Raw genomic sequence first — 25,148 nt, forward strand, 5'->3', positions numbered from 1 at the left:
CCTCTGGTGTTAAAGGGGGACCATGCAGACCTCTTACACATGAAGAATACAAAAGGCAGCCCGTTGTGAAATATTCTGTTTCATATTAAATGAAAGATTATTTTAACGAGGCTTTCTCTTAAGTTACTCAACCTTTAAAAAACAGTCTGTTGGCTTGAGGGAAGATATTCAACAGTATGAATAAAACTGCAAAAAACATACAAGTTGTTTTGTCTAAAGAGTATCGAATCGATCAGCTTAAGAACTAGCTCTGTTTCCCCCTAGAAAGGTTTAACAAATGAGAAACTTGTCACAATTTAAAACTCAGAGTATCCACAAAGGACAGAATCAAATTCAAGTTTGTGAATGAATGACACCACAAATCACACTGCAGTTTTCTTTCTATATTAAAAGAAAACAGACATTGGCCAGAGTATTTTTAGCTAACATAGGGCAGTAAATGCAGATACACAGGTCAACGAGGGAGAACAGAAGAAACAGATACAGGGAAGGACTGGGAAGAGAAGAAAGGTGAAAGCGTGACCTTCTGACCATCCAGAGGACTCCCTGCAGGAGCATGAGGAGACCCAGGGTCCTGTAACAGTAGAAAAAAAGAAGTGAAGCCCAGGCATAGAAGCAGCAAGACTCTAGCAAGATTTCTAGCTTTACGTGAAACTTTGATGGTAGCAATACTGAACGCAGAAAAACTTTCACATTCTGCAGGCCAATCCATGAGAAAGAGTTTACTTGATCCTTTCAGTTTGTGTTTAAAGCTTCCTTTTATCTCAGAACTACATCTGGAGACTCCAAACAGAAGCGGTGGAGATTATAAAACAGTTTACCTCAAATCCATGAAGTGCCTTTTTTGGGGGTTAGCAGGGGAATAAAACAGCATTTTAGGTTCTCTGCTGACCAGTGATTTATCACTACACATGTGGAGGAAAACAGAGTCTTCTCTGTACATAGATATTTTACCTGGACGAGGTATTAAGAACATAATTCGAAATCGTTGCTAGTGATTCCAAACAATTTCAGTGAATATATATTCCTCCACACAAACCTATTCTGTATTACGGTCCAGGAAAAACAGACACTTGAAAGGAGAGAAAGTAATTGATAAGAAGATAGAAAGAACAGGTGTCACCGGCTGAAATAATCCCATCACTCACCCAACGTAGTATGTGCTCAACAAATGCTGGCCGGGAGGCCGATTTGATGATGTCATTGCCCTTTCCTCTGACCTCCCCCCCACTGCTTTGCACAGAGCCGATCCCGAGACCATATCCTTAAGGAGCACGGGGAGAGGGGACAGAAGACACTGCTCTCCTGGGAGGCCGGGAGGAACGGGGTACCTGGTTGGCCACCTCCTCTTCGGGCTCCTGGACGTTGAAGACGGTCGCACTGTCGGCACCCAGCAGCCTCCGAGCCATCCTTTCCTCGTATGTCAACCTCTAAACAAAGCAAGACACGTGGATCAGAAACACGGCAATGCTACCACTCCGCAGGACACAGAGTCTAAAAGGAAACCAGCGGGTTTGCTGTTCTCCGGAACTGCTCCCTCCCCGCCTTCAGAGGCCTGTCCGTACAGGAGTCCTCTCCTCCCCTTGTTCACCTGCTCTCACCTGCCCTTCTGGTCCTGACCCCGGGCTGGGAGATGGCGTGACCCATCCTGAGAGCCACAACTGACAGAGCACAGACTGAAGGTGGGGACAGTGAGCGACAGGGCAGAAGTCACACACACGTACGTGTCATATATTTACCCCAACCATAAACAGAGAAAAAAGATATTTAAACAGCAAAATGTATTTTTAACAGGAAATCTCATCTTTATAGCCACCCACAGGCTTCAGAACAGGCCCGTCTGCGCCGAACCTGATGAGGCCTGCAGGCATCGACCCTCCTCGCTGCTTCGAGAGCACCTCTGAGAGGCTGGGTACCCGAGGTGAACACAGGCACACGCGATAACCCACAGAGGATGCCCGCACATGCCAACTTGGCAGAGGGGCTGCGGAAGATGCCTGCTGAGCTGATACCCACGACCCAAGAGCCTACGAGGGAGACTGCTCACAAAGAAGGCGGTAACACCTCTGCACCTAGCGACCAGCGCGTTGGGCCGAACACAAAAGAAAGGCCCACGTTCATGTTCTGTCTGCTGGGCTGATGGTTGCTCTTGAGGGTTGGTTCTAAAATGCCCACGGGCCCATCGGAAGCATTTTAAAAACAAGCATTTGATTCAAAATAGAGAGTAACTACTAAGGCAGAATCCAAACAAACAAAAAACCCCCCCAACCCCACCAAAACTGCATAAGTTATTTCAGATAAACTTCGAAACTTCTGAATCTAGACACAACTTCTATTGGAAACTCTCTAATCAGGAAAATATGTTGGGTAAATAGCTGATTTCCAATAATTGCTGGTTCCAGTCCCAGCGGAGACTGGGATGAGAAACAAGACAGGTGTCAAATGACAAACAGACCTCAAGTTCCAATTATTTCATTTAGTAAAGAAGGGGCCGAGGATGAGAAGAGGTAGAGGCGGGTGTCTGCTGCATGGAATGTCTCATCCAGTAAGTTGCTGAAATCAATTTTCTCATGTGTGTTAAAAAGAGTTCAGTTTTCAGAGAGAGTTTTAAATCCCTACTCTCTCAAAAGCCTTCCTAACATCCGCGAGGAGAACTATACCAGCATCACAGGGAGGACGGGAGCGACGCCACCCTGTTCCTTTGGAGCAGAAGCATCGTTTGATACCCAGGCCTCCAGCAGAAGCACCTGCTACCACTAGGAGCCAAACTCACTTCACAGCTTTGTTTCTAAACCACTACACCGTGTGGATATACAAGCTCTAAGAAGCCAGAAATAAGTACTGAATGATGTGCAACATCAGGAAAAAGCTGTTTCAGGCTCTCGTTTTCTTAGAAAGAAAACCTTACTTTTCTTGTCTTTTTAAAACTCTCAAATGTGGACATCTATGGAAAATATTGGAAACGTCATGCACTGCTAAACAGACAAAAACAAATAATATATATTTATATACAGATATATGACACATATAACAAATATAAATACACATAGTATAATGTAATAGCTTATAGATGTCTTACTTTTCAACCAAGAGTTAGTCCATAAGGAATATTTAAACAAACAACCCCAAAGGAAAAAAAAAACAAACAAACCTGGAGATGCCTTTACCTGGCTTGAAAAAGTTCCCATAGGTATGTGTTTCAATCTTTCAAAGGCTCTGGTTGACAGAGCCAGGGAAAACTTCCAGAATACATACATTTACACATGCAACCACTTATTTCAGGGAGAATAAGTGGTTTTCCCTTTGCGAAAATCTTCTCAGTGAAATCGATAACCAACACAAGGTCTCATTAGCATTTTAATCTTCCTGAGCTCAGATCAGGATGCCCTAATAATTGAAATCAGCACCCAACATCCTCCTGCAGTGCCCATCTTTCTGATCAAACGTGGTCTGTGCTCACATTTTTATCTGTTAATGTTTGATAATTATAATTCCTAGAAAACTTAATTAGCATAGAAACTTTCTCTCTTGAAAAAGGTGTCTGAGGGAGACTTTATATACGAAGAGGTCCTTTTCTGTTTCTACTTGAGAGCCAGGCAAATTTCCCTATAATAAAGCACAAAAGAAGCCTTTCCCCAACCTGAGGAATCTCGTTTATCAGACTTGCTCTTCCTGTCCCCTTGAAGTACTTTGATGTGATAAGAAAAGGGTCAGTAAACCCAACAAACAACAAACAAAACAACTGACAGGAAACATCAAGTCCACTGGAGGAACCACCTTCCGTCCACATTGTTAGCAGGGCTACAATTCTGCAGCCTTGAAACAGAATTAATGTTTCTTCTTGAGTTGAGCTGTCCTGCCCTGACAGACTAGAAGGAGGATGGGAAGGAAGCCCTCCTCTTTCAGGTGACGGAATCCATATCTCCAAGCAGTCTAGACTCCAGCTATGGTCTCCTAAGGAAACATGCTTTTCATGCAGAAGCAGTGCAGGGCACAGAATCCAAATTCTGCTTCTGGTACTCTAATTCCAATTCTCTGCTTCCGGGCACAGACAGATCACCACGGGCACAGCTCTCCCCCGACCCACCCCTCCAGTATGATTTTTGTTTCTTTCTCTCTGTAAGATCGAAGATCCTCACTGTTTTACCCTCAGCCTAACCCGTGGCCCTTCCTCCCTCCTTTGCCTCCAACCTGCTGCGATCCCCCCCAGGAACAGTCCAAGACAGGAGGCAGCAGAAGGAAGCGTTCTCCCCCTGCCCCCTGCCCGCACCCAAGCCCCAACAGGCGGAGGAATCTGGGGACTCGGAGCTCCAGCACTCCCCTCACCCCGCCCCGTACCGGCTGCCCGTTGTTCAGCAGGTCCTCCTTGAAGCGCAGCTTCCGTTCCAGGTCCTGGATGACCGCATCCTTCGAGCCCTGAATCTCCTCATCCGAGGCGATCCTGGCGGTTCTGCTGGCCTTCTTGGGAAACCCCCTGCGGGTGAGCACACGGCGTGGTCAGGGTCAGGCACGCACACCCCAGCCCAGCACCACCCACCCTGGGGGTCACCTCCATCCCGCTGGGTGTGGGACCAGTGACACTGATGGAAGCCGGTCCCCAGAGAAAGTCTGCACACTGGGGGCACGTCCACCGGGGTTGCAGAGCGCCAAGGCTGGAGAGGGGGCAACAAACCCGTGGTGCTGTTTGTACCCAGACCTGGGTTTCCGCCGTGTGAGGTCTGTGACTTTGGGCAAGCTTCCTAACACGTGGCATAAACAGGTGTAACAGTACCCACCACCACGTGAGACCATCGAGAGGGTTTCAGGAAGAACAGACCGGTGCATCCTTTCCTCAACTCAGCCCTCGGGTCCTCTGTCACCAGTTTATTCAGCATCAGCACCCTGCCCGCCCTGAGCAAACGTGAATCCTGCCCCACTCCCTCCTCCTCTCCTGTCCGGGTCTGGCTGGGCTGCCAGCTGAGCCGGGCTCCAGGGCTGCAGGCCTGACGGGGTGGCCTGAAGCCATGTGCTGCCTATTTTTCTTCCTTCTCTCTCAAGGGCTGTGGGTAAAGATGCATGAGAAACGAACACTGTGCAATGGTGGAAAAAAAGGATGAACTTCAAAGATGTACTATCAAGGTTAAAAAGAGCCGATTACGGAAGAATGCACACAATACACTTCCATTAGTAAGCAGGCAAACCTCAAGAGTCTACTGCCAGGGCGGCGGTTCTCAAAGCAGGGTCCCTGCACCAGCAGCCTCAGCAACACTGGAGAAACCGAGAAATGCAGGGCTGTCCACCCGCCGCCGCCCCCCACCCCCCCCGCAGATCTACTGAATCAGAGACTCTGGGCTGGGGCCCAGTGCTCTGTGTGATAACAAGCCCACGCGGTGATACTGATGCAGATGAATGTCTGAGAAGCAAACTCAGGGAAACAAATGTACATAAACTATCCAGAGAAGTAAGAGGGTGACGGGCTCAGAAACCCAGGAAGTGGTCACCGCTGAGGAGAGTAGACTCAACTGGGGAGGGCCACACAGGGAGCTTCGAAGGTATGAGAAACAGGTGAGACTTTCATCTTATTATTCTCTAAACTCTACATAGACGTTGCACACACTTCCTTATTTGTATTGTGTATTTTATGATAAAAGATTTCTAAGTTAAAAAAGGTTTACATTTTTAGACCCGCCTGACACCTCCCCGCTAATACCATGGATATAAATAGACATGGACGTGCACCAAGCCCTCTGCTTCTCCCCATGTCCCCCCTTGGGACGGAGACCAGGACAACTGCTGAGCGGGTGCCAGGCACTGGCCTCAGCCCATCGATCACGGCACGCCTCCCCCCAACAGCTGCTCCTCCCATCCACCCCTGTCGTTGTCCCTGAGGTGCCCAGGGTGGCTGACCTAGTTCATTTGAGAGCCCCGGTCCCCAGGCAGTGTCAGCTGAGCACAGCCCTGGCTGGGCCCTGGCCAAGGAGATTGGGGGGTGGGGGGGAAGTGGACGGATGGGGCGAGGTGCGCTCCTTGAAGGTTTCCCACCTCTGAAAAGATCCACATAGGAAGAAAAGCCCTTCTGCTTTCACTGGCTTCCACCACATCAAAAAACAAAACTCTAAAACCATGGCACCCACCAGCGACCTCGAGGGGAGAAGCCACATACAGCCTGGAAAGATGGAGACCTGGGGTCCCTGAGGATGTTCCGGGGATGCTGCGCTAACCTGCCATGGACCACACACTTGGGATGTCAATCAGCAAACCTCGAGTCTTCTGACACCTGGCGTGGAAAAGATCCTAACCGATCGCTTGCTTTTCCACAGCCTCCCCACCAGGTCCATCTGGAAGGTAAAATCTTCCAGATTCAACCACACCAAACCCCAGGAAGTTTTCTTCTTCTTCCTTGACTACTGAATGACCTTGAGAGCATCCTCCCTTAATTCCAGGTCAGCTCCGTCTGCGCTCAGAGACACAGCTCAGAGCACGTGACTTAGGAGACCCTGGGCCTGTCTGGCCACTGGAGAAGTTTTTAAACGAAGAGCCCCTGTATCCTCCTCTTCGCATAGTCAGTGAAACTGAATGGAAACTAACCTTCACACAGTTACAGTGAGCAAAATCATCAACACGCTGGCATGTTGGCATCCCTTACATCCAACAGCGTAACACAGAACTTAATGTATAAAAGAGAGAATCCCCTAGCAATCCAGTGTTCAGGACTTCGCGGTTTCACTGCCAAGGAGGCCCGGGTTCAGTCCCTGGTCGGAGAACTAACATCCCGCAAGCCATGTGGCTAAAAAAAAAAAGTATAAAAGAGCCCAAAATACACAAACTGAGTTTCTGTACATCAATTCTATTATTTTTACTGATTTTTATTATAAGGCCACAGCTCATGGTGTCCAGGTGGGTACCTGAAGCTCATGCTTCAAGAAAAGCAGGTAGCAATACACTAATGCTACACTCTCTCCGCTTCACTTTCGGGCCCTGGCACACGTGTGTGCACGGTGCCTGCCTGTGTACCCTGCCCAGAGCCGCCCAGGACTGAGGTGTGCTTCCAGCTGCTCCTGGGGCAGGCAGCTCAACAGACCCATCACCTGAGACCCCGTCTGCTGATTTCTGGGAAATACTTGCCCAGGACTGGATGCACGTTTTTGTGGCATCCTCTAAGATACCGGGTCCCAATGATCCCAATGAGCCCAATGACAAGACGCTCGGGGCCTCCACGTCTTCCTGTTTCCTGAGCCAAGTCCACTGCAGCTTCTGTCTTTTTTCATTAGTTACTATCTAACCAAGGTGCCAACTTGAAAATATCTAGAGTACAATGAAATCTGTTACAAACTTTTCCTTAAGACTTAGGGGTTTTTGCTGGTCTGCAGTTTTGTTTAGTCAAAAAAAATCAGAGATGAGATTGATTACAGATCAGCCTGGGACACACACCAAGGCAAAGTCCCTCCTTGCTCAGGCTAATTGTAGAAACCTGGGAAAATCTCCACCTCCTGCTGCTTCTTACCTTGAAGGCAGAATGATGATGCTGTCTCCACCTACCTGTTTTCTTATATGTCAGGGATAAAGAGAGGACAAGGAAATAGTGTTTATCAAGAGCTGAGAGGCTGCAGGATAAAGCATCTGTATCAAAGCTCTTATTGACATATTCTTTTCTTCTGACAAACACAGCAAACCCTGCTTATTGTAAAAGAGGCAAGTCAGAGTATAAAACATTGCAGTACTGTGGCCATCTGGTGCCTGAGAGCAGGTTCCAGGAGTGTGAAGGTGGGTGAGAAGTGTAGTGCCCATCGGGCCATCGGGGTCTTGGGGTCAGATCTGATCTGATCCATCTTGAGATGTGGCCCAACCGCTTGAGACCAGCAGAGGCAGAGCTGCTGCCCTCTTCCCAGGAGGGGGGTGGCGCTCCCAAATCCCCTGGATTCCCACCGCCTTTTGGGCGGATTCACGGAGCAGGGGACAGGATAACAGGGATGGAAGCAGAGACTGTGAAGGGAGGGGAGCACATTCATTTTATAAAAGTGCCACAGCTTTCTTGCTAAGGGCTATTCTCCTCACCACCTCTGAGAGACTTTTGTCTGTCCCCAGCTTTGGGAAGGGCGGTATTTTCCCTGAGGGTAACCCCACTGCCTGGGGGAAGAATGCAGCCCTCTGAAGAAGGAAAGATGTGAGAGGACTGGATGCACAGACGTTCCCTAAACCCTGATCCACCCACAAGGCCTTGTGCTGGCGGAGGCCGCTGTCCTGGGCCTTCCCACCTCTGTGGTCCAGCACTGCGTCTACCACCTCTGCTCCCTGCCTTGCCCCCTGCTGCCCAGACGTGAGAAGCAGAACCTTATCTCCACAGACTATTCAGAACCTACTCTTCAACAGATGAAAGCAAGAGGATGCTAAACATACAAGCAACACAACAGCCAGTATTACAACGGATCATTATGAAAACCAAGATAGCTGAAATGTGTACTTAAAACGTTGGTACAAGAAGTAGGCAAAAAAATACAACAACAAAAAACCAGGGACTTCCCTGGAGGTGCAGTGGTTAACAGTCCACCTGCCAGTGCAGGGGACGGGGTTTGATCCCTATTCAGGGAGGATACCACATGCCAAGGAGTGACTGAGCCCGTGCACCACAACTACAGAGCCCACAAGCCGCAATCGCTGAAGCCCATGTGCTCTGGGGCCCTGTGTGCCACAGCTACTGAGCCTGCGTGCTGCAACTTTTACTGAAGCCCATGTGCCTAGAGCCAGTGCGCTGCAAGAAGAGAAGCCACCACACTGAGAAGCTCGTGCACTGCAATGAAGAATAGCCCCCTCTTGCCACAACTAGAGAAAGCCTGTGTGCAGCAACGAAGACCCAATGCAACCAAATCCCCCCCACCCCTCCCCCCAAAACCCAACTGAACTAAAGGGTTTCTACTTCACTGAGTCATGTGTAATCAGCTCACTTATTAGCACTTGACATGTATGGCAAAACTGTCCAAGCAGAGAAATGATGCTTAAGTGAAACTGTTTGCTGTCACAATCACAAGTGCCCAATGACATATAAATAAGTAACTGAAAAGAGTCACTTGCCAAGAGTTTGGCAGTTCCTACAAATTCAAGGATGCCAATTGGTCATGGCAACCCTGAAAGGGACACTTAGCCTTTGGCAAATTATTTGAATTCTTATGATAAATAGCTACTTTTTCATTTTTAATTCAGAATGCAAAATGAGTGACGCTACAATTCTCCAGAGGAAAAAATGTTTCAAAAGTTGCACATATCAAACCAAATGAATGAATTTGTCAAGTGTGTGTGATTTTGCAACAGGATAAGAAATTGAAAACAAAAGGGTAACTGCACAACAGTGGCTTCCAGGCTGGCACAAAGCTGGAAGCCTGGGGTCATCACTGAACTTGGTGTCACAGCACCTGACAACCTCTGGGTGCAGTTTCCCACAGCCACAAACCCAGTGTGATTTCCCCATTAACTTTTTTTTTTTTTTAAGCTTTTGATTTTATATTGGAGTATAGCCAATCAGCAATGTTGTGATGGTTTCAGGTGCACAGCAAAGTGATTCAGCCACACATATACACGTATCCATTCTCCTCCAATCCATTAACTTTTAAGAAATGGCAGGAGCTGCTGGACTCTTCTTCGGTAATAATTATAACATATTTTGACTCCTGTGAGTAACTATGACAGATGCTGCTAAGAGGCATAAGCTGCTATGACTCGAGGTAAGTCCTTAAAACCGCTCAACGTAAGAGAACTTCAGTCGAAGACCAGAATGAACCACTGTTTCCACTTAAGATGATGAAAGGTGTGGCGCTCCCCCTCCCCCTGCCCAAGGCCTTTGGTAGACTCATCTTTGATCAAATTCCAACCGGAGAAATATTAGGCGAATGATTTATACAGGACTCATCTTCCCAGGAAGCAAGATTTGGCACCATATCATAGCAAGAGAGGACGAAGAGTGTCACGTAACAAACCCCCTCTTTCTGAACCTAACAGCTTCTTTGTAGCAAGATAATATTCATTCCCCAGCCACCAAATAAAAGCTCAAACAGAAAAGGAGGGGAGAAAGACAAAGGGTTTCTCAGGTGAGCTGACTCAACAGAAGACCGTGCTCACATCATTACCATCCAGACGCCCCTCCCCTATTGCACTTATGTACACTGTCATATGACTGAGTTTTCTCTCATAAAGACCTGAGAAGGAGCCAGATTTCAAATGCAGAATTCCTGCAGCCCGCATTTTGAAAGTGCCTAAGGAAACAGGACGCGGCGCAGGGGAGCTCCTGGCCATACCCTATCATGGGCAAACAGCAGCCTCATCTTGAAGGTGGCACAAGCACACCCCAGGGTGGAAAACTTGCACGTGAATGAAAAGAGCTGGAATTGCAAGGTCTTCCCATTTTTACGCCAGTACTAAACCCTACGTAGGGTTTCCTTCTTTCCTCTCTGAACACTGTGGGGATCCTGGTGAGCCCTGGAGCAGGATTCCAACAGGAAGGATGGAGACAGGGAACTGGCCTGACCTCAGCTAGCAGGCATTTCTGGACTCTGCTGTGGAACGGGTGAGTGCTGGGCTCTTACTCATTACACGTGCACAAGACACGCATCTACCTTTGAGGACACTATCTTATTTATCCTCAGAGTTTCTAAGCGCAGGTTTCAGAGGGCTGCCTGTCATCACTGTGACATAAGGAAAGCCATTTAGATAGACTGGGATATAGGATCGTGCAATCCCTGTCGAGATCATGGCTCACCCCGAACAGGCCTGGCCTGCATCACCTGTGGCCACAGACAGCATCAGCGTGAAGCCACTGACACGTCTTTCCCCTTCCCATCAGTGTACGTGCGAGCTCACGTGTGTAACATGTTAACCTGCAGGTGTTTGAGCTCACTCCTCGATTCCGTTGATGTGGAGGCCACACCCCCCTCAGTGCGCACCCAACCTCCCCGCCACCCAGCTGCCGGACCCCGCTCTACATAGATGGGTGCGGGGTGGAGTCCGGAGGGCACTCACGCGGCAGGCGCGGCGCGCGGCAGGCCGAGCGCTGAGACGCTGGTGGAGATGGTGGCGGTGGCGGGCGGCGAGGGCAGCAGGGCGCGGAGCAGCGCGGCAGGAGCGGGGCTGGGGCCGGGGCTGGGGCGGGCGGCGCGGGGCGCGGGCCCCGGGCCAGGCGGCGGGGGCGGCGGCGGCGGCGGCAGCGGGAAGACGTCGAGCCCGGGGGCGGCCGCCGTGGGGCTGAGCGGCGGGGGCGGCGGCGGGAACGCGCCCCACGGGGCCTCGGGCTCCGGGGGCGGCGGGGACGCGGGCGTCGGGGACCGGGGCGTGCCGGGGCCCAGGCTCTGGGCGGCGATGAACTGCTTGGGGCGCGCGTAGCTGAAGGAGCTGGAGGCCTGCATGGCGGGCGCGGGGCGGGCGGCGAGCGCGCTCATGGGCTCCGCGCGCGGCTCCGGGGACGCCGGGGAGGCCGGCGGCGAGGGGCGCGCACGGGCCTCGCGCTCCAGGCGGATCTGCTGCTGTAGCTGCTGGATCTTGAGCGCGTCCCTGCGGGGAGAAAAGGACACCTTCAGATGGGCCGGAAGGGACAGGAGGCACCGCGACCACCCCTGCCGGCGCCCCCAGCCCCGCACCCGCCCCGTGGGAGGCCCAAGTCCACTAACGACACAGCTGATCTCAACGTCAAAGGTAACTCGGACCCCAGGTGAGCCAAACCGGTTTGCAGATGCCAGGGATGGACGTTCTGTCTTGACCCCCAGGAGTTGCGCGGTATTTTAACAGAACGGAAAAGCTTCTGACCTGAGTCCTAAGCCCTCTCATCTGTAGCCAATTTTTGGGAAAATTCTATCACAATGGGAAGGTTAAAAGAAAGAAACACTTAAGTGATTTTTGGGCAGATTTAGGTGAATCCAATTTGCCTACTTCATTGCTGTTAACTCTATAGTCAATAAATACGGCAGGCTGATTTTGGGGGGAAGACCTACTTTAATTTCTGCCTTGTTCTCTAAAAAACATATGCAAAATTTACTCTACTCCCATATTTAGTAGGAAACTCTGAACTGCCAATTATTTATAGAAACTGTAATACAAACTGACATTTGGTGCCATATCTGAAACATGCAAACAACACCCATCTTTCACATGTAGGGGTTCAATAAGCAATATCAGAGTATTAATTTTACAGTAATGCAGTTTTATTTCCCCAAGTATCTTCCATCATGAAGAGTTTGAATTTTAATTTTTGACAACAGTTAGCAAGCAGCCAGTGATCAGCTAAAATCTTACTGTTTACTCAAAAGCTTTCCCGCCTAGCTGAATTTTAAGTCCGAGATGTTTCCCTATCCACATCAGATAGTGACCCACGAGTGAGAAGAAACTTCAACGGAAGGTGGCACTGTAACAAGCAAATAAAATAGGAGCAGTCCAAGGAGAGGCAAAGCTATGCCCCTAACTTGAAACCTTATAAAACTAAAGAGCAACCCCCCCAAGACTTCCTATCCACAGGTATTTAATCTCCAAATTCAAAGCAATAAAAGGAACTGAAGCTGCTGATCAAAAGTTAAAAAAAAAAAAAAGAAAGAAAGAAAGAAAGAAAGAAAAGGATTTAGATCTGTTATCAAGTATCATTAGATATGGCAACATCCGCCAAGGAGTTCTAAGTCCCTCCCATGTCTTTGATTCCCTGCTGTAATCATCCAGTAAAGTGATTACAATTTAAGTCCATGGGACTTAAATTTCTTGGGAACTGAAAAGTCTAAGTAGAACATGGCTGTATACACTTAATCTGTGCAGAGCATCCAGGGTTCCAACAGCAATGAACTCTGTGAGGTCCTTTTGAGACAGGCTGGGCCCTGGGACCATTTGCTGTAGTGCTTGCACCTGGACAACGTCTCCTCCAGCAACAAAATACAAAGCAACTATAAGGGACTAAAAACTGCATATGGGCTCAGTTGGGGCGAATTTTGGACAAGATACAAAGAGACCAAAAAGTCCAACTGCCACTTCTGAAGAGCTGGGAGCAAAAGCGGGGTACTGTGCATGTCCCCTGCACACACCACCACCTAAGAGGTGAGCAAACCACCTAAGCCACCCCTGTAGCCCCAGCCCTGGACACACCCCATATAAGGAACCAGCTTGCCCCCCACTCCCCAGCGAGCAAGCAAGGGAACCTGTTGCAGCAGGGGCCCCAACAAAGCCTTGTCTGAATTTCTGGCCGCTGATCAATTCCTATTGATTAAGGAGGCCAAGAACCCTGGTTGGTAACACTCTGGAACTTAACTGAAGTGTTTTAAAAGTAGCTGTGCCACTGCCAGGATCCACAGGACGCTGAAGTTGCAGATGTCTGTGTGGTTTGGGTAGACTGCCTGGCGTTCACGTATTTAGAACTGGCCCAGGAAGAGGACTCATAAAAACCACCCACCAACACTCTCATTCTGAATCCCCAAATGCTCCTTTCTGACCTCCCTGCCTTTACTTTCCCTTTATTTCCTATCCACTGCAAAATGCATCCTATTCCTGGACCGTGTCTCTCCAACGTTGAGCTGACCTGCGCACCAGGTCTGGGAGTGAGGGCCATGTGGAAGGCATGGCCCCCTCCTCTGGGCCAGCCCGGGCTCACAAGGGCCAGAGCCTCAGCTGCATCTGAAGGTATTTTCAGCTTGGCTGCATGAAGCAGCCCTGGCAGTGCTGCTCCAGACATCACATCGTGCCCTGTGTCTGTGTGGGGTTTCCTCTGCCCCAGGATTAGGGATGGCCCCTGAGAAGTCAGTCTTCAAAGAAGCCACCCCAGGGAATCTCAGACCACCGCTATATTGGTTCTATCTTTGTCCATGGGGTCAAACCTACTCATTTGGGCATTAAAAAAACCATGGAGGTTGCTGACTCAAGAGAGCTTAAAACTGCTGAAATGCTACTGTAGCATTTCACAAGAAACGGACAGGCATTCCAGGGATCTGGTCCTAGTATACACGGTATGAGAACTGTGCCACCCTTTCCACTCTGCCTCTGCGCTGGTGAGGAGTGTAACAGGCAGGGGGCTGTGGGCGTGGGGGAAGGGAGGGCAGACAGTCATTTGAATCTGAAAGTGTCTGACTTGATTTCTGTGCAAATCCTAATATTTCAAAAAATATTACTTGAGTTAAATGGTTCTGACACCTGGATGCTGAGATGAAAAAAATGCACCATTCTAAGTCACTTTTTCAGTCCTCATTCAGTTACTTTCATAAAAGTTGATTTTCACAGAGATAAAAAAGCAAAGGGAATGAAAGGTCCCAGGAAGGCAAGATTGCTTGTGGCCTCTGGAAATTACTTGGAGTTATTTGTCACATTGACATCGGTCTTAGAGAGTTTTTCTGGATCTGATTCCTAAGCAAGGGAAACCAAAGCAAAAATAAACAAATGGGACTACATCAAACTAAAAAGCTTCTGCACAGCAAAGGAACTATCATCAAAGCAAAAAGGCAACATACCGAACAGGAGAGGATATCTGGAAATTGTATATCCCTTACGTAAGGAGTTAATATCCAAAATATATAAAGAACTCACACAACTCAACAAAAAAATCACAAACAACCCAATTTAAAAATTGGGCAAAGGCTCTGAACAGACATTTTCCCAAAGAACACATACAGATGCCAACAGACACATGAAAAGATGCTCAACACAGCTAAGCACCAGGGAAACACAACTCAAAACCACAATGAGATATCACCTCACACATGTTAGAATGGCCATCATCAAAAAGATGAGAAATAACAAATGTCGGAAAGGATGTGGCAAAAAGAGAAAATTTCTGTCTATGGAAAGCAGTATGGAAGTTCCTTAAAAAACTAAAACTAGAACTACCATATGATCCAGCAATTCCACTTCTGGTTATTTATCTGAAGAAAATGAAAGCACTAATTTGAAAAGATATATGCACACCAATGTTCACTGTAGCATATTTACAATAGCCAAGATATAAAATCAACCTAAGTGTCCATTGACAGGTGAATGGATAACGAATATGTGATATATAAAACACACACACACAATGGAATACTATCTGGGCACAGAAGCAAAAAGAACTCCTGCCATTTGTGACAACATGGATGGACCTGGAGGGTATTGTGCTAATAAGTGAAATAAGTCAGAGAAAGACAAGTACCATATGATTTTACTCATATGTGGAATCTAAGCAAACAAATAAAACAAAACACAATACACTGATACAGAGATTAGTCTAGTGGTTACCAGAGGGGAGGGGGTTTGGGGTGAGTAAAATGGGTGAAGAGGTCAAGTGTATGAGGATGGATGGTAACTAGACATGCAGTGCGGATCACTCTGCAGTGTATACGATGTGGAGCTATAATGCTGTACACCTGAAACTCACATAATAAAAGTAAAATATTTAGTATTTGTAAAACATCTTTAAAAAAGTTATCAGGTTTTTGGTTTCCCCATTTTTAGAAAAATGAGAGCCGCCCTTTCTCTGAAAACAATGCGAAACTGACCTGAATGCTTGGAGACACTGTGTAAAGGTAGGAAAATCAGGTTGAGTCCCCAGCCTCAAGCAGGACAATGAGGTCATCATGTTGAAGTTGCTTCCATCCAGCCCCTCCCAGCTTTTTCCCCCTTCTTGCCACCACACCCCCCAATTCAAAAAGTCTAAGAAATTCCCTACTCTCACTCCTCCTTCAATTCTCAAGGCTTCAATACCTCAGGGAATGCGCTGGCTAGACTCTTTGTGATGCGCCTTTCACAGTCTTTTACAAATGGGGAACCTGTTAAGTAACTTGTTCAAGGTCATAGAGCAAGTACCTGCAGAGCCAGGCAGGTCAACATCAAAGAACCCGGACCTTCGATGTGTGTGTGTTTTTTTAAAGAACTTTTATTGAGATGTAATTGACATACAATAAATTGCATATATTTAAAGTGCACAATTTGATTTTTTTTATTAGTAATGTATATATGGCAATCCCAATCTCCCAATTCATCCCACCCCAAACCCCACCCCCACGCTTCCCCCCCCCCCCCCCTTGGTGTCCATATGTTTGTTCTCTACATCTGTCTTGCAAACTGGTTGATCTGTACCATTTTTCTATATTCCACATATATGTGTTAATATACGATGTTTTTGTCTTTCTGACTCACTTCACTCTGTATGACAGTCTCTAGGTCCATCTATGTCTCTAAAAATGTCCCAATTTCATTCCTTTTTATGGCTGAGTAACACTCCATTGTACCACATATATGTACCACATCTTCTTTATCCATGCATCTGTTGATGGACATTTAGGTTGCTTCCACTGGGGTGCATGTGTCTTTTTGAATTATGGTGTTCTCTGGGTACATGTCCAGTAGTGGGATTGCTGGGTCATATGGAAATGCTATTTTTAGTTTTTCAAGGAACCTCCACACTGTTCTCATAGTGGCTGTATCAATTTACATTCCTACCAGCGGTGCAAGAGGGTTCCCTTTTCTCCACACCCTCTCCAGCATTTACTGTCTGTAGATTTTCTGATGATGCCCATTTTAACCGGTGTGAGGTGATACATCATTGTAGTTTTGATTTGCATTTTCCTAATAATTAGTGATGTTGAGCAACTTTTCATGTGCCTCTTGGCCATCCATATGTCTTCTTTGGAGAAATGCCTATTTAGGTCTTCTGTCCATTTTTTGATTGGGTTGTTTTTTTTATATTGAGCTGCATGAACTGTTTATGTATTTTGGAGATTAATCCTTTGTTTGTTGATTTGTTTGCAAATATGTTCTCCCATTCTCAGGGTTGTCTTTTCATCTTGTTTATAGTTTCCTTTGCTGTGCAAAAGCTTTAAAGTTTCATTTGGTCCCTCAATGTGGTTTTTTAAAAGTCTGTGGTCATCTCAAAGAATTAATCTCCAAAATATATAAACAGTTCATCCAGCTCAATATCAAAAAAACAAACAACCCAATCAAAAAATGGGCAGAAGACCTAAATAGGCATTTCTCTAAAGATGACATACGGATGGCCAAGAGGCACATGAAAAGCTGCTCAGCGTCACTGTTAGAGAAATGCAAATCAAAACTACAGTGAGGTAACACCTTACACTGGTTACAATGGGCATCATCAGAAAATCTACAGACAGTAAATGCTGGAGAGGGTGTGGAGAAAAGGGAACGCTCTTGCACCACTAGTGGGAATGTAAATTGATACAGCCACTATGGAGAAGAGTATGGAGGTTCCTTGAAAAACTTAAAATAGAGTTACCATATGACCCAGCAATCCCACTACTGGGCATATACCCAGAGAACACCATAATTCAAAAAGACACATGCACTCCAATGTTCTTTGCAGCACTATTTACAATAGCCAGGACATGGAAGCAACCTAGATGTCCATCAACAGATGAATGGATAAAAAGATGTGGTACATATATACAATGGAATATCACTTAGCTGTAAAAAGGAACAAAATTGGGACATTTGTAGAGACATGGATGGACCTAGAGACTGTCATACAGAGTGAAGTGAGTCAGAAAGAGAAAAACAAATATCGTATATTAACACATATGTGGAATATAGAAAAATGGTACAGATCAACCGGTTTGCAAGGCAGAAATAGAGACACAGATGTAGAGAACAAACATATGGACACCAAGTGGGGAATGCGGGAAGGGTTGGGGGGGAATGAATTGGGAGATTGCAATTGCCATATATACATTACTAATAAGAAAAAAAAATCAAATTGTACACTTTAAATATATGCTGTTTATTGTATGTCAACTGTATCTCAATAAAAGTGCTTTTAAAAAAAACAAATCTAAAAAAAAGTCTGTGGTCCTCTTTCCCTCCTGAGGACCCTTCACTCTTATGCCTCTTTGCTTCCATAGTAACCACGGTCCTTAGGACCCAGATCACCAGCCAAGGTTTTAAATACTTACACATTTAAGAATACATTTAAGATCTCTGACTTAGAAAGAATTTAACTCTTTCCAGGGTGAAATGGTGCAAAGACAAAGATCTTGGCAGCTCAGGGAAGAGGATGTCTCAAGACTAGCTCAGGGGATTCCCTTCTCCATAACAGGAAAACACAAATCCTCGTCCTCCCACCCGGATGGTTTGGGCACAGCTTTTAGCGGGAACAGTTTTATATACGGTTGGATGGGGAAGATTTACATTAGACAGGGATAAATAAAGAGGGTTATAGAAACCATTTTTACTTTCCAATTCAGTAATCTCTCTGGTCACCTGAGTAAAGCAGCCCTGGAGACACCAGCCCGCCAGGCGGCGGTGTGGGACAGGGGCAAAGGCTGGCCTGGCAGGGGGACAGCAGGGGGGTGGCTCTGGCTAGATGCATGCTGTCCCCAGTATGAGGTCAACAAATGTCCCACAGAGGAGCATGACCACATCCACCCTGGTTACTTTAGAGCGGACCTTAATGATGGAGATCACATCACATGACCCTCACCTGCTCACAAAGCCATGTGGGGTGGGAGGCGGGGGGCCAACTTCTCCCACACCCGGGCTGGCCTGACACATCACAGCAACCCTAGGAGGTTGGCTGAAAAATCCCCTGTGGGTTGTTAGTGAGGTCGGGGCAGAGCCTGGGTGCGAAGGGCCCATTGCCTTGAGAGGCCTATGCTACAACATCAGCCCATCTAAAGTGCTCAGTAAACAGAAAAGGGTTATTAAAATGTTATGATGACTACAGATCGCTTTGTCTCTAGGGAGCTGCAGCCCAAGCTCAAAATACATGATGTGAAAGTAAACTTCTGGAGCACAACTTTTATGTAACTTGGAAATTCCCAGTATGTCCCTGTGGATCCAGGTCTGGGTTGCCAGCACTCATACTGATCAGGATGGAGCAATTGCAGTCGTCTGGAGAGACCCTTGGCCCGTGAAGCTGGAAAATGTTTGTGCTTTCAGAATAAATAGGCTGTGGGTTTATATATTTTCCTTTCCTTTTTATTGTGTGATACAGAAGCGAATGCACGATGAGTTGGAACCCTGCGCCCTCTGAACTGGGTCCTGCAGTTCATGAGAACTGTGAAGGCAGGGCTGCGACCTGCAGCGTTCTCACGACACCCACCGCACACAGACGTAGGGGACACATCACGGTCAAGCCCCACCACCTGGTCCTTCCTGGCTGTCATGCCCGCCGGGTGCACGAGGTGTGCTCAGTCAGGCTGTTGTCCCACAACAGGGCCCTCCCTGGACTGTGGAATTCCAGAATTTCCACATGAAGGTAGCTAAGTGAACTTGGGATAAACGGCTGGGTGTTCCCACAACAGAGTCCTCTCTGGCTGGGGTTAGCTCAGCACCATATGCATAAGAAGAGCTCAACAGATTAATTCTGGGAGCTTACAAACTGGACAGAATATAAAATTCCTCTAAGGCCTTCAGTTCAGGAAGGACTAGGTTTCCTCTACGACTTTCAACAACCTTCTTCTTCACTCACGCTTCAGCGTGTCTTCCCGTCACGGCGACCATGCGCGCTGGGTGAGGGTGGAGACCCCACACCTGACTGCTGCCCTGGTAACAGGTGTACGGATCACAATCCTTTACACGATCCAAATGAGGTCATAGGAGCCAAACGAGGGTGTACGGCACTGGGCTCAGGGGAGGCTGTACGTGCAAAGGTAATTATGAATTTGAATGCATTCCCTCCAAGGTTGGGGGAGAGGGCAGGGATAAAGACTGGGATTTTCTTTGATCTTGAATGTGTTTTTAAGATTGTCAGCACACAACTTCTCTGAGACGTTAAAGAACTGGGGTGAAAAAGATGGACAGATGCTTAGCTGTCGGTCTCAGTAAAGTAAAGCATGTGGCATAGGTTAAGGTGCCATGTGGTTAACGATTCCTCAAATTTCCATTTTATGGTTGAGAGGCTCGTGCAGCCCGTCTAGTCATTCTCGCCTCAGGTATGTTTGTGGCCTTGAGTGTGGGAAGCAGGGCTGCACAGCCTGGGCTTGTACGAATGAGTGTATGACCAAGGGCAAAGTGTGCCGTCTTTCAAAAGGAACAACCATTACCTACTCACCAAATGGCTTTATTCTGCTGGAAGAACAAATGGTGTTCTCCCATTTCTCTCCCCCTCCAAACATTTTCAAGTCTGTGTCTCCCTCCCTGCTCACATGTAGGCACCCACTAAATACTGACTGCATTTAATTAAAGCCCCCAGATTCCTGTCAAGTACAAAACCAGCTGCTCCATAAGCTTACCTGGCACCCACCTTCTTGCAGGTAAAGCCACTATTACACAGGTTATTTACAGGTAAAAGCAGAGTCCACCAGAGAGAGAGAAATGTTTAAACAGTTCAACTCCAGCTTGGCCTCTAGCTTTTTAAGACTTTGGACAATTCACTTATCCTCTCTGGGGCCCAGTTGCTCAAACTTAAAATGGAAATTTATAATGTAATATCTGTAAGGTCCCAATGAACTCTCAGATCTTATGATCCTTACTCCTTAGCCTAGTAACATTTACATATTATAAAGAAATGAATTTTAAAGGAACTTGTAAAGAACTAACCAAATCCCAGTATGGTGTTTACTTGTATACGTTTACATAAATATGCTGTTTTCACATCCATTTCAACTGTTTTGGAAAGATGACCATAGCATGTTCTGGTAAACAGAGACAGATATTAAAGGCATCACAGCAGCAAACTAAAATACTTCCACAGTAAATCCTTTTCTAAGAGGAAGGACAGTTTTATACTGAATAATCATCACCTACTGGTTAAAATTAGTTGCATTTCTTTTTCTTAAGGCAGATAAACCTACAGATAAATTTCATCCAATAACTAAGAAAGACAGCTTTTGGGTTTTGTGCGGCTTGATGTGTTTCTGATGTAATGCCCTAGAGAAATGGGAGCTCTTTTAGTGGCTCAGTAGCCACTGTTGTGTTAATAATCCTTTCTCCTCTTCCTACTGTGAAGCTTTTTTTGTCCTTTGGCCCGATTTTGTAAGTCTTCTAACAGTGTAAGGGGCTCCCTCACCATAAAGATAGGGCCCTACTGGGGTCCCACTGCCCATCCCCTCCGGTCCTCACGCTCGCTGCCCTGCAGCCCCCAGCCCTGGGGTACCACCCTCCCTCCTGGAGCTCTCTTCCCCCTGACCTTTGACGCCAGGCCCCACATCCCCCAAGGTCTTTCCCAGCTCTCTGAATGTGGGTCCTACGCCTTCCTGACTTTCTCTGCATCACCCTCACTGCTCCCTCTCTCTCTGTAGCCCGGTCCAGAATCCCAACTCAACCACTTCCATGTAACAGAAACACACGGCGTCACTTCAACTCAACATGTCCAAACCAGAGTACCTCTCAGCCTTTACCCAATGTCTCCCCCTAAAAACATCTGATATTCAAGGGTAAATACGTGACCAGGCCAGGCCATCAGGAATTCACACTGAGGATGACAGGAAGGCATCTCCTTGTCCTCGGACAGCTGACCGATCACAAGGATGGGACCCCTGGAGGGAAGGCAACAAAACAGAGCCAACGCAACAAAAAGAAGCCCAGAGAAAAAAGACTAGAGGACAGACCGTCACCACTGCTTGGGGCCAAATAACCTAAGAACTTGGATTTCATGTACAAAATAGCTGCCCCTCCCCCCTTTTTGGCTTAAATTATTTCAAAGCTCTCTGACTCTAAAGAAAGGGCCTGGAGACCAATGAGCCCAGTTTCCTTATTGTACAGACATGGAAATGAACACATGAGAGGTTACGTAGCTGCACAGGTTTTCAGCTGCTCGGGGCACGGGCCTCACTAGGTTTTCACACCTTGCTGGTGAGAACAACACTGAAATTAACCTAACTGCACTGTCTTTAGCTGATCAGTAAATGGACGGGTACATGCACTGCCCCTGATGTTGTGGAAGAAACCCTCCAGGGGACTAAAATGCTCAACACCGCTGAGCTCTGGAGATGGGAACCAGAATGGGGCGCAGGGGAAGTCTTTTACTCCCGTGTTTTATAGTCTTCTACACTAGTGGTCTGAATATTTTTTAACCTTTTGCATATAAAAATAGAGTGGTAAAAAAATAAAAAATTCCTAAAACATCAATTATAAACAAAATTCTTAAACCATATAGAACTCCAGGAGCTGGTATTTTACAGGTCACACCGTGAAAGACGACACAGTGCTGGTGTCTTAGCAAATGCACATCGTGGAAGCCTGAGGACGTCCATCCCGTGTACTGAAGTCATGGGGGGGCGGGGGAGGCCCCTTGTCCAAAGAACGCGCTCAGTCACGCCTCTTACTGCTGCTGCCGGCACCTCCTGCATCACTGCTAATGATAATGGCTGTCACTGAGCACTTACTATGTACTGTGTACACCGTTATAAACGCTCAGTCTATACTAACTCATTTAAATCTTTATAAAAATCCCAGAAGATCTTATTACCTCCACTTTACAGACGAGGAAACAGAGGCACAAAGATACACTGAGTGAGTTGCTCAAGGTTACACAGCTGCAAAGCAGTGCAAATGGGGACTGAACTGAGGGGTCTGGCTGTGGCTACGATGCACGGCCCCTCTCACTAAGGCAGCAGGATTTGCCAGGGCTCCACGTGCGCTGGGATTTCTCCAGCCACAGAGGACCTTTCGGCTGTGGGTTCCACCCATGGGGCGCTCGGACTCTATCCCTCCATCCCCTTTGCTTCTTTGTTACTGGGATACAGACACTGCAGGGAAGCTCCACACAGCTCCACACAGAGATAACCTGCTACAGCCTGAAGACATCCCATGTGTACAACTGAATTATCATGCCCAAGTAGGTAATGTTTACGTCTCCTCTGCCAGGCCTGACAAACTTTTACTCACTGGAGAAACTGTAAGAGTATGCCAAGTAACTTGAGGGAGTTAGTTTTGAAACTAAGAAATTAATTTGTTCCCAGAATTTCTTATTTCTGTATTTGTTTCATCAACCAGCATACGTTACACTGAGAGACTAGTAAATGCTCAATCTCCACTAACTAAACATCAACTATTTACAGCTATATGATCCAAGTCCAAAAACACAGTAGAGGGACAGGAAGATGAGACAAACTGGTGAAGATTCTCAGTGCATATTTCACAAGTTAAAAGTGAATCCAAATGTCTAAGAACATTCAAGAGAACATTCAACAGAAGTCAGAAAGAGAAAAACAAATACTGTATATTAATGCACATATGTGGAATCTAGAAAAATGGTACAGATGAACCGGTTTGCAAGGAAGAAATAGAGGCACAGATGTAGAGAACGAACATATGGACACCAAGGGGGGAAAGCGGGGGTGGGGATAAAAAAAATCTAATGGGGTTCTGTTGCTTATTTAGTGCATTTTAATGTAACCAATAATCACATATATCTGCATACCTACTGGTTATTTTTAACAAAAGATAAAGAAAGATGAACCCCATTTCTTGATTAAAAAAAGAGAGAGAGAGAACATTCAACAGTAATAAATCCCAGCATGGAGTTTCAGGGCACAGAAGCTCCAATATACTTTTAGTTCTGGCCTTTACTGTGTTCTTTGAAGAAGATGCTCGTTGTAGAAAAAATAAGAAATACAAGAAGAATAATGTTGTAAACAACTGGAATTGAACCCGTACGATGGCTCTGTTTTGGAAATCAGACGGCCTCTTTGGGCACCTCTACCACTGGGCTGCGGAAGTGACTATGCCACTCACGACTTGTGTGGCCTTGACAGCGCTGAGCGTCCTCCTATCTGTGAAACAGAAAGTTGGGCTGTTTTTAAATTATCCCTTTAAATACGTTTTAAAGTGCCTCCAACTATAAAATGCACTCTCTAGTCTTCAAGACTGGATTCTGAAGACCACTCATTTGCTACATTACTCCCTCTCTTGAGGGACTGCATCACTGGAGATGCTGGGTTTTTAAAAAACCGTTATCTTCCACATGCTGATGAGCAACACTAACTTATAAAGATGACTTTCTAGATTTCTATTAACACAGGCCCGTCACTGAAGAACTAAACATTTCTGAATGAATAATAACCTGCCAATATTTCAGCCTCCCAAGGGTAGAGCAGTGAAAGGAACTCGCAGTTGGACCCAGATACTCAGTGTGATTTATCTCTTCCTAGAGGTCAGCTGTCGCTGGTCTCAATGGCCAAAAGTTCACGGTGTGGGTGCAGCCTCACCTGATCACCAGGCTCCAGTCCCAACCTTGCATCCAAGAGGGAAAACGTCCTTGAAACAACTCAAAAATGCACTCTGGCAAGCTCGAGAGATGTGGTCAATTAAGAGACTGGTGACTGTGGAAAGAATCATCCATTTTAAGTGGCTGTGACCTCTCTTACTTTGACCAGCTGACCCTGACATTCCTCAGCAGCCTGAGAGTGAGACGCTGTGGGGATGGTGCCGACGGACCTTCCCCTCAAGAGGCAGATCCAGCCCTTCCTGCAGTAAATGAAGTTTATCCAAATGTGTCTTGGGAAGAACTAATAAATGACGTTCCCTCCCTGAGAAATGACTAAAACCACTGAAATAATCCTTAGATAAAAAACCCAATTATTTACTGTAATGACTCTTAAGAAAAAAATGAGGGAAATTTATTATAGCTGTATGATGTTTCCAACAGGGCTACACATGACTGTGTAGAATCAAGAGTCGTTCATCTGGTATTCTAGCGAATAGAATTCCTATAATATGGTCTTTAGGACCATCTCCAACACAATAAAAACCCTGCAACATCTTGAAATGCCTTCTGAAAGAAGAAAACTTTACAGTACATACAGCTGTTGCACTGTGCTTATTTTTGCTGAACTTCATTAATCTTTTCTAAAACATGCAGACACTGAACTTTGTTGCACACATTGGGGTTTATGATTCTCCTGTAATGTTTTATACAGTAGGTACCCTTCATCTAGGAAAACAGTATATACACATGGATGTGTGTTTTTCTGTCTTTCCTTCTTTCTTTCTTTTGCCACATGGCTCGGCTTGCGGGATCTTAGTTCCCCAACCAGGGATTGAACCCGAGTCCCCAGCAGTGAGCGCGCCAAGTTCAAGTCCACTGGACCACCAGGGAATTCCCATGTTCTTTCTAAAATGTAAGACAAATAATGGAAAAGCCACTGGAGTGAGTAGAGCGTCTGTGTGACGATGCGCACAGGAGGGTGAGAGATTGTGCGGATGGAGGGCGCCTGGCTCACCCGGTCCTGCAGAGCAAGAAGCCAGCTTGTGCAAGACCGAGGGAGCTAGGGTTCCTTGCTCCCAGCCTC

General features: G+C 46.7%; 1 protein-coding gene across 2 annotated transcripts in view; it reads right to left on the reverse strand.

Moving 5' to 3' along the window:
* Positions 1 to 25,148, reverse strand: part of PALLD (palladin, cytoskeletal associated protein) — a 254,461-nt gene that overhangs the window by 25,141 nt on the left and 204,172 nt on the right. For both annotated transcript variants that reach the window (XM_057721456.1, XM_057721457.1), the window contains 3 exons: positions 10,987 to 11,514; positions 4,339 to 4,474; positions 1,332 to 1,430 (listed from right to left, as the gene is read on the reverse strand). In XM_057721456.1, coding sequence (XP_057577439.1) covers positions 1,332 to 1,430; positions 4,339 to 4,474; positions 10,987 to 11,514 — 763 coding nt within the window. The remainder of the gene's footprint in view (positions 1 to 1,331; positions 1,431 to 4,338; positions 4,475 to 10,986; positions 11,515 to 25,148) is intronic.

The sequence above is a fragment of the Hippopotamus amphibius genome, chromosome 2, assembly GCF_030028045.1.
Source record: "Hippopotamus amphibius kiboko isolate mHipAmp2 chromosome 2, mHipAmp2.hap2, whole genome shotgun sequence".
In the NCBI taxonomy this organism is placed as follows: Eukaryota; Metazoa; Chordata; class Mammalia; order Artiodactyla; family Hippopotamidae; genus Hippopotamus; species Hippopotamus amphibius.